Source organism: Poecilia mexicana, unplaced genomic scaffold (genome assembly GCF_051168715.1).
Source record: "Poecilia mexicana isolate PSO_F unplaced genomic scaffold, ASM5116871v1 scaffold_10, whole genome shotgun sequence".
NCBI classification, from domain to species: Eukaryota; Metazoa; Chordata; class Actinopteri; order Cyprinodontiformes; family Poeciliidae; genus Poecilia; species Poecilia mexicana.
The window spans coordinates 29,789,745-29,805,186 of record NW_028263379.1 but is presented as its reverse complement, the minus strand read 5'-3'; the positions used below and the strand labels follow the sequence as shown (position 1 = coordinate 29,805,186).

Here is a 15,442-nt window from a genome sequence, read left to right as displayed (position 1 = left end):
TAAAGTTTTAACATTTTTAATTAGGAACATAAACCAAACAAAGTAAAAAAAAAAAGAAACATAGTGCAAGATTTTAATATATATATAAACACAGTATTTATCCCTTTCAGGCAGCTATATTCCCTTTGAGCTTGTCCCAGTGAGTCCATCTGTTGTGTTTAATGCTCGTCACACCTTCCCTCTGTCCGTCTTCAGTCCTGCTGTGTGGTAATGGAGCTGGAGCCTCATTCTTGTCTGCAGACTCGTGTCCTGAAAAATAAGTAGAGTAACTAAAAACTATTCAGAAAACCCCCCAAAAGATTAGTTACTGAAGCCAATTAAAACGTACAGGAGGAAGGCTGGCCATCTTCTTCGTCACCATATTGTGGTTCAGTTTCTTGTAGACATTCTCATCCTCCTCGGGGTCGACTGACAATATGTACAGCTCCCCTGCATGAACATCCGTCAGGTTCACCTAGATTGAGAGACGAATGAGCAATAAAGACAAACATAAGCCACTTTTTGACACGGGATAAGTCTGAGACGCACAAGATGGACGGATCCATCGCGTTCAACTCCCCAGGCAGAACCCAACCCGTTTAGAAGAGAAGACAAGAGGCAGATAGGAGAAAGCTGTCATGGCGCGAGTCTTGGATGCGACGCACCCACCTGGAAGCTTCTGGGATCAAAGCCAAGCCACAGGGTGTATCTGTAGATCCAGTTACGCATCGAGTAACCCATCACCTTGATGTCTTTGAGATCAGGAAGGTCAGAGTTGTTCTAAAAGAAGAATTTAGAGCAATGATGCGTTTTTTTTATTTATCTGAGGACATTTCTCTGCACAGCTGCCAAGTCATTGTATCAAGGAACAGGCTGTTGCATCTTCACGGCTCTGGAGAGAACAGAGGAAGCAGCCCGGGTACAAACAGAGGGTAAAGGTCAGGGGCGAGATTAGAACTATACCGCCATATTTTGTGACACTGTTGTGATAACGATTATTTTGAACAAATCACACTTTACACTATTCTTTTTATACTTTAAACTATTTTTCAATATATCAAAATACATGTGACAGTATACATTATATTAACAATTTTACACTATTTATATCTCTACATCTTTTTTTAGATTAACTAATTTCACCATCGTGATGAAACTTTACGTGGCGTTTTGTAAATGCCCTACCTGCGGGGTGTCAGCGGGACGAGGGTATTGGCTGAAAGCTATGCGCTCAGGGATCATCCCTCGTTCTGTCTGGTAAAAAGTGTCTACCAGGTTCCTTCCTGCTGTGCACAGCTCCACCTGAAACAGAGCAGAGGGCAGTAAAACATTCGGCCTGCAGCTGTAACTGATTATACTGGACGATAAAATGTCCCAGTAATTATCGTGATAAACCATGAGGTTGTTTTTGAGTCTATTTTCAAGTAATATCTTGATAACAGCATAATAATGTAGCTTCACCCTCTCAAGGACCAAGAAACTTTTAGTAAAAAAATACTTTACACAGGATCTGTAAAATATTTTAAATCCATAAATGGAAATAAAAACCACACACAACCAAAGCCATAAATAAGCTGTGTATGTTGGAGCCACAACAGCGGATTTTCCAGATTATCTGCCAGCTCTTTGTTTTCTTTTATTAAAATCATTCAGTAGCTGGAAATAAAAGCTATTTTCAGAGATTCCCAAAATTTCTGGAAAACTTATTTCTACTGTCATGTCAAACAGTCCAAAACAATTAGGCCTAAGGCAAAACCTATAGCAACTGTTAGCATGAACCGAGCATGAAATTTCAGGTCATCATGCCAATATTATTAACGAAGGAAAAAGTAGAACTCAACTATAAAAAAAAAAAGTGTTTTCAATTTTAAAATATTTAAAAACAAAAAAGTCAGTTCCAGCTTTATGGTCTGAGTTAATTCAGCTGTGATTAGCAGCATTTACATCAAGCAGGGTTGGGCTACAGTAGCCTTCCTTTTTCTAAAGCCTTTCTCCCACGAATGTCAATTTTCTTGCAATATTTCAAATCAGAACAAGGTTGGGGGCTTTTTGAAAAATGGATCAACTATATTGCAGATGTTCCATGTCAGTAAATGCACTGACTGTACATCATCAGTTTTGGCACAGGAAAAGCCACCCGTTACTTTTCTTAACATTTTTTTCCAGAACATTTCCTTCTCAGTAGCAAGAAAAGTGCATCAATGACACATTTATGCTCAACATTTAACTGCCTGCTATATGTGATTGATTAAAAAAAGTTACCATCCAGATGAACCTAAAAGAATCTGTGTTGTGCAATAGTTTGGCTTAAAATTACTTAATGTATAATATTAAGCTAGGTAAAAACATCCATAATTAAAAAGCTCAATCTCCAATCTGAGCTGTTAAATCTATAGTATGAAACCTCAAACCTGATACCTGGATACTCTGAGCTCATCTTGTGTTGGATAAATTTACTTATTTGGGTTTTTATACCTGGAAAGAAACATCAGGACATTCCTCAAGTGCTGGGAGGCCGGCCATGCAAGAAACTGTAGGAAAAATATCCACCAGCTCCACCGTGGTTTGGATAACTCTGGCATCTGGGAGCAAAAAAACATTAAAATACAAAGTCATACAGTTGAAGTTTTAACCATCCACAGCCAGCAAAGACAGCGAAGGTACCCCGAAAATGTGTTATTTAATGTACTTGAATTTCATCACCATTGCACCACTTTTACTTGCAGAAAAAAAACTATCCTTAGGCAAAATATCTAAGAGTATCCATGTCTAAATGCGTTTCTTTCAAGCCCCCTGTGTACATTGACGACTTCATTAAAAGTTTAATGGCTACATTAGAAAATGTTTTAACAAGCTTTATGAGAGCACTTAAAACCCCACAAGTTTTCTGTTTAAATATGCACTAAGGCTGTGGAAAGCAGATACTTTTATAGGCATTAAAAAGGTTTTGCAGTAGACGGTTCTTACTTGTGAAGCTGTACTCTGGTTGGGTTAAAACATCAATGAAGGGGAAGGTAGACTCTCCTGGAGAGCTGTAGGAGGCTGTGACCCCAGGGACAAACATGATGAGGGGAACACGCGTCACCACGTCAAAATTGGAGTATTTAGCCCACTCGCCGTGTTCGCCTAACGACCAACCTGTTTTAAGAAGAGGGGGAACAATTTGAGATTTTGGATTAAAAAGCGCTGATGTGACAGAGATGAAGATGAAACATAGCACAAATAAAAGAACTAATTATATTTGTACAACTTTTTCCACGTCATCCGCCACATAAATGTTCACATTAATTTAGGTTTGTCAAAAGAAAAAAAAGGACAACAGCTGTTAAAGATGGGAGGTAATGCGAACAAAGAGCAGCAGTTTTATATGACAAGATATTTGCTGTCACAACACTGCCATCTGGTGGTCAAAAGGAACTGCAGCAAGTCATTGTTGAGTGGAACATCTTAAAAGTGTTCAGGGAGGAAACGATTTACTGACACTGCTTATGAAGATGTGTAGAAGATCTTAAAATACATTTATTTCATTGTAGCATATCCTCAGAAAAATCCAGCTTTATTTCTAGTAGAAAAAATGTTGCATTAAAAAATCATTTTAAACTAAATCTTCCATGACTTCTAGTTAAATAAATGCAACTGTTCTTTTGTTTATTTATTACCCGTTAATAGCCTCCGTGAACTTTAAATAGTAAATCAATGACCTTATATTTACCTGGGGTATAAACGTATCTTGACAAGTGCGTGCCTTTAGGAGGGAATCGTTTCTCAATAGAGCCTAGACCCTCTGGACGAAGCGAAGGGAGCAACAAGGTTTTGGTTTATACCGTCCTAATTCCAACCCAGCTGGATCAAATGAGTGAATTACCTGTTCACCATGCCATAACGTTTAGCAAAGGCCTGGTAACAAGTTCATTTTATGCAGGTGTGTTTGGAGGAGGGTTGCATCCGAAACCTGTAGGATAGCAGATCTCCAGAACTAAAAGTGCCAAGAGAAATATCCATAGATCCCTTTCTTCATCTGATCCAACCTTGTGAAAAATCACAGGTGAAGACCAGAAAAGAGGTAAAAGATCACTTTTACAGTTTCTACACATCTTCACTAGGGTGTGCAAGTAAACCTGCTACATCTGTATGAGAGATGCCTGTTAAGCTCCAGATAATAAGAAAACACAAATTTTGGGGCATAAAAGTCTAACCATGATCAGATGTGAAAACCACCATTGTGCTGTCAGTCAACCCAAGAGCATCAAGAGTGCTGAGAAGCCTCCCAACTTGAGCGTCCATGTAAGACACAGCGGCGTAGTAGTGCTGACGGATACGCCGCTGGAAGACATGGCAGAGCAACACTGTTGTACTTCCTCATTGATGAAGAAGGAGCACACCATCGTTAGAGGATGAAAGGTTTGTGTTTTTTTACCTGGAAGTCTTTAGGAATTGGTCCGTATGGAAAGCTGACATTTAGTTTCTGAACATCCTCCCTCTTTCTCACATCGGTCCAGGGGTTGTAGGCTACAGGAGGAAGGAGCTTGGGAACATCTGGGTCAGGGGCCAAAGGCATTTCATCTAAGGGGTACAGGCTCAGGTACTCCTGGAACATTGAAGGGCATTCAAGAGTTAAACATGGATAAAACCACCACAAAGAGACAGTCTGTCAAAAGATGGAAATATCTACTTCCAATGTTTGCCATTAAATTATTCACTACCACTAATCTAAAAATGAATACTACCAACTAGCACCAACAAAACGCCTCCATGAAGCCGTTTGGAGATTTCTAAATAAAACATACCAAAGATTTCCAAGAATCAATGCTGTCAACTCCTGACCAGTACCTCTCGTTTTCTCGACTTTCTTTTTCTTTCCTTGTTTGGACTCAGTGGTTATCTCAAAATGCTATTTTTCCATGCTTATTCTCTTTTTCCTATGAGCCATTATTTCTCCTCATTTCCCCAACACCATTTACAAAGGCTTTGTGTCTGCTTTTGTCTAGGATTTGGGAGCATTTGTCCAAAACATACTTAAGCAAAACTGCCTCCTCTCACAGGACAATAACCTCCCCCCACCTCTCCCACTCAGCCGTATTTGTGCCAACAACAGCCTGCTCATTTAGGGGCTGGGGGACCGACTGAATTGTTTATAATGAATCCGATTCAGAGCGACTGAATCGCTGTCCTTCTGCCATGCATTACACAGACTGGACCAGAACGACGACTGCAGCCAGTCAAACACAGTGAGATCTCATTAAAACTGAGATTTAATTGATCATTTTGCAAAATGCATGAATGATTAATACAGGCTGAGCTGATACCGATCAGAACCACCTTTCACTTCAGTTGCCGCTTAAAGTCTCTTCACATGTAGAGACTGAAATTTTTATGAAAACAAGCTCAGATTCAGAGATGGAGCTAGGTCTGGACTTTGATTAGGCCACTTAGACATCAATTTTTTCATGTGTAGTTCCAAACATTTTCTTATCCCCAATAAACTTTTTTTGACCCTTCTGAAGAAAAAGCATCCCTATAGCAAATTCCTCTGTTTTAATTAGTTTGAAAAACCTCGAAACCAACATTTTACTTCAAGTTTCATAAATATTACACACTATGGTATATAAAATCCCAATAAATGCATATAAATTGTGGCAGCAGTGCAACAAGTATAAATAGGGATATGAAACACTGTTTAATCTCATAGCATTACGAACTAAAACCAAACAATCTGTAAGCTCTTCTTTCACAAGCAAATTCAACACCAGATCAATTCCATTTTTACTTTACACAGTTTCAGCTTTGACACAAGGAGGATCAGACAGGACAAGCCATATCTTTGATATGCAGCTGCATTCAGCCAACATCTGACAATGCACAGCTAAAATGTTTAATTTGCCACAGACTGTCGTTTTACACAATCCGCTGCATAAAACTAAATTTGCAAATGTTCCTGTTTAGCATGTTATCACATCAGTCTCTCCCAGCTGCTCAACATGATCAAAATCAATAACAGCAGCATGTGTTGGGAGATGTTTATGTGAGGACGTGAAGTCGGTGAATGCATCAGAAGCTGCTCAATTAAAACCAATTCATCAGGAAGCTTGCTGCTGGGTTGAGTCTGATTAATGAGGTACGTTTCCACTCTGATGAATTCCATGTTTTACAGAAGTCGTGTTGCATAGGCTGTGCCATAAATAAAAACTTGTGTACCTGTGGGATCCTGAAAGGTATGTGTGGTTTGTGAAAGCCCACAGCCAGGAAGAAAGGCGCTCCGTCGCTGGCCCGACTCTTCAGTAGCCTCACTGCTTCGTCGGTGCTCTCCAGGTCCGGCAGGGTTCCCCCGGGCTGCTCCGTCACATTAACCGCACACAGCAGGTTGGCGTGGAGCTGACCGTCCTCGCCTTTACACATCTGAAGAAGAGATGTTCACTTTATTCGCTTTTAGAGATAATTTTGATTGTGTGTCCTCTTCCTGTCCACTCCAGGTCCAAAAGTCATTCTGTGACCGTCATGATTTACAAATTTTGCTGGATGATAAATTGCCCCAGTAATTGTTGTGATAAATAATATTGTTGTTTTGAGATCATTTTCAAGTAATATAATTGATAATGGCATAACTAACTTTTGTAAAGAACACCAACACTGGAGTGGAAGATTTTAAATAAAGCAAGGTTATACAATAAAATAAAAAATAGAAATAAAAAACTTCATAAAACCAAAGCCATAAATGAAATGGATTATGAAGTCTTTGTAAACAAAACTGCCCTTCAATCAACAGAATGGGAATTATGGAGCTCATTTTAATTAATACTGTTAATTGATGAATCGTTTATTGTGGCAGGCTTAGCTGGATAATATCTGGGTGTACAGCAGTTTTACACCATTCACTCCTTCACACACTGGAACCCCATTTCATACCCACATGTTGTCATGACAACCATTTCAAACACTCGTGGCAGCCTTTTAGCCCAGTTATTTTTATTTGTCTTATTTTGAACAACCGTCATAGAATCTACTTTTTCTGGTCTGTACATGTAAACTTGTGACAAATAAAGCTTGATTAAGTTACCCTTTTTCAATTTTTAAATGTAAAAGTGCGTTATAAACAGTGCAAAAGAAACATGATTTACAGTATTAGCTGCAGGTACAAACATCCACTAGGCACACACAAAAGTGAGGCGTGGTCAGGATTAGACATTTTTTTAGCAGATGGCACCATTTTGTATCGCAACACTTCATTTAACCTTTTACATTGCAGGTTAAAACAATCCAAAGCACCTCTAGCAGACTCCAAGTTCCAGTCTGCCATCAACGTCCTCACCATATGTTTGTTTTGAAATTGCCACATTCAAATCAGTACTGGAGTACCACAAGGTTGTGTTATTGTGTCCCCATCTAATCCAAATCCAACCTATTGACAGAAAGTCTAAACTGGAGATTCAAAATTTTGAAGATGAAACTGTGGGTATGGAAATAATAGAGGCTTAGTTTTGGAGTAATTGGACAGAGTATTGTGACAAACTGCCACATGTTGACCCTAAGGACTATTGAGACAAACGTTTGGGAAATTCAGACTCCCGACTATAAGGGGAAGGTGGTGGGGTGAGGGGGGAATAAGTTCAAAATGCTCTTGAGGCAGGTACAAAATGCTTGGTCTGGACAAGATGTCTTTAGATAGACGGCAAAATTTGTTGTAAAATCTGAGGATAAAATGAGGGGAAAAAGTAAACGTAGAAACAAGAGGCTAAATGAACACCTGTGAGATTTGAAAGCAGAAAGAAAACCTTTGTTTTCCTGGATACAACAAAAAACTAAATGTACAGTAAGAAAAACTGTAAATACTAAAAGCAAAAAAAAAAAAAGTCACTTCCAATGTTGGGCACCATCAGCACCTAAATAGACTCCTTACAGATTACAGTGTAGATATGCTGTGCAGAATAGCCTACAACAGTAAGACGTTTCTCTTCAGTCTAATATTTTCCCTTCCTCTCCCCTCATGCTTTGTCCCATTGAAGAAAAAACATGGTTGCGTTTGGTCATCTTGCTTCATCAGAGCATCTTAATATAGCATTCAGATATACAGTGGAGCAGAAAGAAATCTGACATTTAATCTTAAGGTAGAATTGTATCATCAGTGAGTTTGTGTGGTTCCCATTTCCTTTTATACTTTCCTCTCTTACAGACTGGTTTAGTGAAGATTTGCTGTGTATCATCATCAATAAAATGTTCGTCTTAAATATTCTGTTTTCTGTGTGACATGTTAAAATGTTGAGTTTATCCAGGTTTCAAGAAACAAATACACAATACACATTGCATGAAGGTTTTATTAAGTGCAACTTTCCCAACAACTCAAAAACACTTTTACAAACATATTCAGCTGCTTCTGTATGTCAGTTTTCAGTTTTAGGAGGAACAGGTTTCATTGAGTTTTACTTCTTTGGAAGCTTCCACTGAAATCAAAAGTGAAACTGGGACTTTGAGGATCCCACTTTTGAACACTGGAGTTGATTGGCAGCATACTACAAACTTTTTCTGAATTATTTATGGACAATGTGGGAAGGAGGAGAAAAGAAAGATGCAACTGTTGGGAAGTCCCACGCAGAAAGGGCACACCCTATCTGCGATACCTCTGGTGGTAAATGGTTCGTTTATGTCGTCTTCTGTGACGAGAGATTGGTGTAGGAGGAGGTGCGGCTGTAGGAGGAGGCGTGACTTTAGGGGGAGGAGACATTTTGAGGACAGGTGTGGCTATAAGAGGAGGTGCAACTTTGGGATGAGGTGCAGCATCTAGAAGTGGAGCTGCGGCATTAGAAGGAGGTACCACTTTGGAAAGAGCTGCCACTGTATTAAGAGGTGGGGCTTTAGGAGGAGGTGCAGCATTAGGAGGTGCAGATATATGAAGAAGTGTGGCTTTAAGATGAGGCAGAACTTTAGAAGGTGCGACTTTAGCAGGTGTGGTTTTAGGATGAGGTGCTGCTTTGGGAAGAGGTGCAGCTGTAGGAGGTGCGGCGGCATTTGAAGAAGGTGCAACTATCTGAAAAACTACAACTTCAGGAGGCGGTGCAGATTTAGGATAAGGTGCCGCTTTGCGAAGAAGTGCAGCTGTAAAAGGAGGAATGATGTTAGGAGGTGCTGTTTTAGGAGGTATGGTTTTAGGAGAAGGTGCAGATTTAGGATGAGGTGCAGCATTTGAAGGAGGCTCAGCTATATGAAGAATTGTGACTTTAGGATGAGGTGCAGATTTAGGATGAGGTGCCACTTTGGGAAGAGGTGCAGCTGTAAAAGAAGGAACGATTTTGGGAGGAGGTGCAGCTATATGAAGAGGTGCCGCTTTATGAGGTGCAGATTTAAGATGAGGTGCCGCTTTGGGAAGGGGTGCAGCTGTAAAAGAAGGAACGATTTTGGGAGGAGGTGCAGCTATATGAAGAGGTGCCGCTTTATGAGGTGCAGATTTAAGATGAGGTGCCGCTTTGGGAAGGGGTGCATCTCTAGAAGGAAGTGTATCTTTACGAGGAGGTGCGAATTTATGAGGTGCAGCTTTAGAAGGAGGAGGTGCTGCTTTAAGAAGCAATTCAACTTCTGGCAGAGGTGCAAGAGGAGGTGCAATTTTAGGAGTCAGTGCAGAAACTTTAAGAGTCTCTGCAAGAGGAGCTGAAGCTTTAGATGGGAGTTGGTGGATAAGTAGGAACCGATTCCCTCTTTCCATCATCTGCTCCACGTTGGCTGAAACTGAACGCTGTTTGCATCCGGATACATTCTGGTCTGGTTCTGTCAAAAGCAAAAACAGTCTGTTAGCTCAGCTGGATACATTTCAGGGGTTTTAACATCTTAGCCTGCTGTTATAGGTAAAGTTTGCTGGTCGACTTTATAACTAACCGGCTCGTTTGATTTTCACCGGGATTCGAGATGCTCCATTTGCTGAGGTTGGAGGAAGACGAGGAAGAGGAGGCAGCCTCAATGGCAGATATGGGTTCAGTGAAATGGAGGTGAGTTCACTGGGAATGTGGGGGTCCATGGTGCTCAGTGTGTCCACAGATCCAACCAAAGCTTTGAGGCGTGGCTTTCCGGCTCGGCCCAGAGTTTCAGTCATCTCACAGGCCAGATTATCCAGGGCCTTGTTTGGGCTGCTTCTCTGTTTCCCATTTATAGGAGGAAAGTAGCAGGTTTTCCTGATGCTCGCGCGTCTCCAGGGGGAGTCGGATGGCTTTGGCCGGAAGGCCAGGAGTGAGGGAGAGGGTTTCTGCCGGATGGAGCGACCCAGTCTCTTCAGAACAGCGCTGTTCCTGGTCGTCACAGAGTCGCACAGCCTTTCTATGCGCTCAATGAGGGCAACGCTGTCGGCATGCTGAACTCTCTGCATCGCCAGCATCCGGGAGTTGTAGCTGCAGCCGTCTGCGGTCTGCAAAACAAATTTTTACCGATCCAGCTCACAACAATCACTTGCAACAATTAGAACTACTCAATTTAAATAATTCATAACACCATAAATAACTGAACTAGTTAAATGCAATTCTACATTCAACAATTCTACATTTAACAAAAATCTCTTAATTTGAAAAAGCTCTTAAAATTGTAAATTCTCGTAAACTAGGCAGCATTTACACTTTGGTTTTAAGCTTTCAAATTACATCAGCCATCTAAATAAAATATTTATATCTAAATAAAACAGTCAACAACAAAGTTTCAAATGGAGTGGAAATTTGTTACTTACATTACTGTGAATCCCACGCCTCTCGTTTCCATGCCACTGCATGAAGGAGTTTGTTCTCTTGGGAGAAGCCATGAGGCTAACAAAACCTTGACCAGATCGATTGTGATAATCGCAGGGGGGAAAAAGTGCAGTTTCTCTCAAAGGTTCAGAGTTTGTCTGACAGTAAAAAAAGAATTCTGCAGCTTGGGTTTTGATTTGTGACACGTCGTCAGAATGTTACACTGCCTTCAACATTCTGGTGACGCCATGGAGACGTGCAATTGAAATGTTTGCTCAGAATTTGGTTTTACATTTCAAATATTTTTCATGAATTGTACATGAATGTTTGTGGGACAAACTAAATGTTTTGTAAGAAAGAAAAATTGCAATACTAAATCCAGAAGTTTGAACTTCAATAACTGGCTGCAGAAACACTTTGTATCTTAAATCGATAATATAGGTGCATCACAAGTATGGAGTCAGATGGTAGACTCTTAGGATTTATTTAAATCAAATCAAGAAAGGGTTATGTTCGTAGAAATTAGAGGTATGCCGATCGATCGGCCACCGATCATAATCGGCCGATTTCCGTGAAAAAGTGTATGATCGGTGATCACGGTCTCTTGTTGCCGATCACACAAACCGATCACCCGCTTCTCATTTCGCAGCCTGCCTGTGCAGCTGGTCTCCTCTTTCCTTCACACTGCGCAAACGCGTAGCAACAAATCCTAAGCGATATGGAACTATAACGCGCTGAGTGAATGGGGAAGTTTGCGTGTTGCGGTGGAAAACTGAAGCATGTGGGGTGAAGCACGTCAAAATGCATCAACACGATGAATCTAATATGGCATAAAAACAATGCCATACTTGACGGAGTTTGGCTACATTGAGGCTCACTGCAGTAAGAAAAGACATATGGAGGATCAGATAGGTGAAGCAGCGCACAGCTACATAATGTAACCGGTAGTGCTTATGATTAAAAAAATAATTATGTGATCGGTATCAGTGATCGGCCTTCACGGGTGATCGGAATTGGCAAGAAAAAACCCTGATCGACATTTCTAGTAGAAATCCTTTATATCCAGTTTAGCAAGCTTTCACCTGAAGGCTTAATTGGAGTTTTTTTATTCAGTCTGCAACCATCCAACTCGAAAATGTTTGAAAAAGTTCGCTATCCATCCAAAAGCATTGGCTTGACCAGCTAGAATCAGTCCTCAGACATTATAATCACATCTCTGAATGGCAACTCGTACCAACTGTCAGTCAGTGATGGAGGACTGGTTATATTTTTGAGAACCTGGGCCCTTTGGAGTCACTGAGTCAACCATAAACTCCTCTGTATGCCATAGTACGTAGAGTCAAATGTGAAGCCATGTGTCAGAGAGATTAATGTGAAATGAAAAGGGACAATGGTCCCAAACAGAAGAAAATCCACAACAGCATGGCTCAGTCTGAATTCCTCCACAATGATGGTAAACACTGATAGAATCACACAAAGGACCACAACATCATCTTATACTAATTAAGTCCACATGGAACTGGGTTTATTTTGATTTCAATTTTGTTTCAAGGAAACCTACAAAAAATGTTTAATTTCTAAATTACTTATTTGAATGTCTAAATCCCTCCATTAATCATGACAAATATAAGGCGGAAACAATATCACAGCTCAGTGGTCAGCAGTGCTTTTACAGTGCATTCTTCTACTGAGAAGTCAGTCAATTCAATTGATCCTTATGCCTACAATGTGTGCTAATCAATTTACCTTGTTGAAAGAGTTTGTCATACAGACCACAGGAGAGTACTGTCAGATGTTAGTCAGGGATAAGTTGTCCTTGTGAAGGACCAGCTGTTATACTACCATGCAAGGCAATAACCACATTTCAAACATGCAACTCGTACCTTTTGCTTCTCAAATCTAAAGGAAAATGGGTGATATGCAGGAACAGACCAGCTGTAGGGGTAGTCATCAGTGTGGTTTGAAGCAATTCCTATGGAAAGAAACAGGACATATAAGCACAAGGGGCTAAACTTGTGATCAACCATTTCAAATTGTTTTTAGGATTTTCTTCCAGTAAAACACACTGTTCATACCTGGATGAAACACCTTTCCCACTGACATGGTGTAGTAGCCTTTAGATTTAAAGTGCTGTGGCAGAGTCGTGTAGTTCCCAGCGTGGACTCTCCAGTAGGAGTTGAAGTCATAGAGTCTGGTCGTGTCCGGTCTGCGACTGGTCAACATGGATGTGCGACTGGGAGCACACACGGCTTGCTGGAGTAAGGGGGGGGGAAATGGCTCTAAAACACATCAGTGAGGCCTAACCTGTCCCAACTGGGCATGGACCAGTATAATTCACACAGTATGAGCAACTGGAGTAAAAAATAAAAACAAAATGCATTTCATAAGCTAATGACTTAACACTGAAATGAAACAATTACTCCTGTGGTTGCTGGTAAAATGTTGTATATAGCCACAATACAACAACACTTTTGCATTTTCACTTTGATCCAAAGAATCAAGGAAACGTACACAACACCCATAACATTTAGTATTAGTTTTCAGGGGTGTCAAACTCCAGTCCTTAAGGGCCGCTGTCCTGCAGTTTTTAGATGTGCCAAAGGTGCAAAACACTGGAATGAAATGGCTTGATTACCTCCTCCTTGTGTAAATCAGTTCTCCAGAGTCCTGCTAATGACCCAATTATTCTATTCAGGTGTGGTGCAGCAGAGGCACATCTAAAAGTTGCAGGGTAGCGGCCCTCCAGAACTGGAGTTTGACACCTGTGGTTTAAGTGTTTAATATTGAACAGAATTGGATATTTTTTGAGTTCTGTTTTTTTATAGAAAAACAGTTAATTGCTCCTTGTAGCTTGCAATCAATTTTTATTAAAAGCTTACAATTTTACCCTAATAAAGTGGAAATAAAAAGCACACACATTCTTGTTTAAAAGCTGTAAGTCATTTCAAATTTTTACTAAATCTTGCTCTGACCTGGGCAAACGCATTGAGGAAGACTTGGCTTTTGGATGCCAGCTGGTCAATGTTGGGAGACTTCGCAAGTGTGTCTCCATAGCAACCCAGGGATGTCCGCAGATCATCCGACATGATGAAGAGGACATTACTCTTCTCTGAAAACAAGCAGACCTTAGAGGTTTAACTCTAGAAACACTTTAACACACCAATACCAGGTGACAGGAGAAGAAGCTTGAAAAAAAGCAGAGTATTTAGTTTGAAACAAACAGATAAAAGCCAATTTCACTTCAGCTAATGTCCAGTTTATACCTCATAAAAAAGACCCACTGAGTCTTTTTATGAGGTATAAACCTCATATTAAGAGCAAATATGAAGAGTTAACGTTAGCGTGTGAGACAAAAATGACAATACTTAATGAGTCTTGATTAAGACTCATTAAGTTACAACAAACAACGCCAACACAATCACAGAAATGACTGACAAATTATTCAGTAAAAGAGAACAAAGCTCATTTTAGAGTTACTTCCTCCTGGTATAGAGTTATCTACCTGCTGTGGCCGCAGCAAGTGTCCGTGAACGAAGCCACAGTAGGAAAAGCCACGTAAAAACTCCCGGGTTCATTTCTGCGCTGCTCAGAGGACTTCACGTAGGATGCCTTCCACATGCTTAGTGAAACAACAACATAAACTTAGCGGCTAGGTCCTGCTGCTTAAATAACTTCCTGTTAATGAGTCAGCGAGGTCCTGCGCGCTCATTGGTCCATTCAGCTTTCCATTTTGGCACGAGCGAAGGCGTTCACTAGTTAAAGTTCCCGTCAATCATTTTATTGGACACAGGGGTGTCAAACTCTATTCCTCAAGGGCCGCTGTCCTGCAGTTTTTAGATCTAGCAGGTACAAAACACCGGAGTCAAGTGGCTTAATTGCCTCCTTATAGAGTAGATAAGTTCTCCAGAGTCCTGCTAATGACCCAGTTATTCTAATCAGGTGTGGTGCAGCAGGTTCACATCTAAACGGTGCAGGACAGTGGAAGTCTAGGACTGGAGTTTGACACCTCTGGGTTAGAACGTTCCTGTTTGGCGTGGACAAAGTATTGTTTATTAGTATTGTTTACTATGGTAGTATTATTAACTAGTTGTCTTTATGGACTCCATTTATTTAAAAAAAATTAACAATTAAAATAATAAGGTCGTATTGTGGTGTAGATGCCATTAGACAGGACAATAGCTCTCCATATTATTACATTTAACTTACATAAAACCTTTTATGTTTTTTAAACATAATAAGAGGCTTGTTATCGTAGTAATCTCATTACCATCTCTCGTCGGCTCAGATGGGGTTACCGTGTGTTTTTGTTTTGCCTTCTAAACTGTCTTTTCAAATTCAAACCCACAGGGTAACTATCTCATAATGAAATTTTAAGCTGCAAACACAACATAGGCGACTGTTTTGTTTCTGATTACGTCTAACTTGACTATATAAAAGGCAACCTAATGAGGTCTCACTCTGTGAAAAATTGCTACAATGTATATGTCAGCGAATGTGTACATTGATTATGTGAATACAGAAAAAGACTCTGTAAATTCTTGTCTTTTTACGGTATAAGACCGAAACTTTAAGTTCACTTAGTATCCTTGCCCTTTTGTTTATGGAATGACACAACAATTATGATTATTGTACTGGTTAAAAATTAATTCTTGCAAAATTATTTTTTAAATAATCAAATAATTTAAACAATGAAGACAAATGCATTTCATTTATCAGCAAAATATTCAGTTAACAGTTAAAACACAACCAAAGCTTTTTTTTTTCAAAAT

General features: G+C 40.1%; 2 protein-coding genes across 2 annotated transcripts; both read right to left on the bottom strand.

The window, feature by feature from the left end:
• On the bottom strand, positions 1–14,470 carry ids (iduronate 2-sulfatase). Its single transcript, XM_015005537.2, has 13 exons — positions 14,176–14,470; positions 13,646–13,782; positions 12,749–12,926; positions 12,557–12,645; positions 6,175–6,375; positions 4,397–4,567; positions 4,176–4,302; positions 2,947–3,117; positions 2,455–2,561; positions 1,165–1,281; positions 649–759; positions 329–454; positions 1–249 (listed from the first exon to the last, which is right to left on the bottom strand). The coding sequence occupies exons 1-13, from the start codon at positions 14,246–14,248 to the stop codon at positions 169–171; spliced, it is 1,689 nt and encodes a 562-aa protein (XP_014861023.1). The 5' UTR covers positions 14,249–14,470; the 3' UTR covers positions 1–168.
• Positions 8,271–12,515, bottom strand: LOC148157172 (uncharacterized). The gene is made up of 3 exons (XM_088009792.1): positions 10,676–12,515; positions 9,841–10,363; positions 8,271–9,732 (listed from the first exon to the last, which is right to left on the bottom strand). Exons 1-3 carry the CDS (start codon positions 10,745–10,747, stop codon positions 8,579–8,581), a joined length of 1,749 nt encoding a protein of 582 aa, XP_087865918.1. The 5' UTR covers positions 10,748–12,515; the 3' UTR covers positions 8,271–8,578.
• Positions 14,471–15,442: the final 972 nt, after the last annotated feature.

Coding starts and splice junctions, on each gene's coding strand:
- LOC148157172 (XM_088009792.1), bottom strand. CDS start 10,747: ATGGCTTCTCCCAAGAGAACAAACTCCTTCATGCAGTGGCATGGAAAC. Junction 10,364..10,675: donor GGCGTGGGATTCACAGTAAT/GTAAGTAACAAA, acceptor TTTGTTTTGCAG/ACCGCAGACGGCTGCAGCTA. Junction 9,733..9,840: donor GGTGAAAATCAAACGAGCCG/GTTAGTTATAAA, acceptor TGCTTTTGACAG/AACCAGACCAGAATGTATCC.
- ids (XM_015005537.2), bottom strand. CDS start 14,248: ATGAACCCGGGAGTTTTTACGTGGCTTTTCCTACTGTGGCTTCGTTCA. Junction 2,562..2,946: donor ACCAGAGTACAGCTTCACAA/GTAAGAACCGTC, acceptor TTTTGCTCCCAG/ATGCCAGAGTTATCCAAACC. Junction 455..648: donor TTGATCCCAGAAGCTTCCAG/GTGGGTGCGTCG, acceptor CTCTCAATCTAG/GTGAACCTGACGGATGTTCA.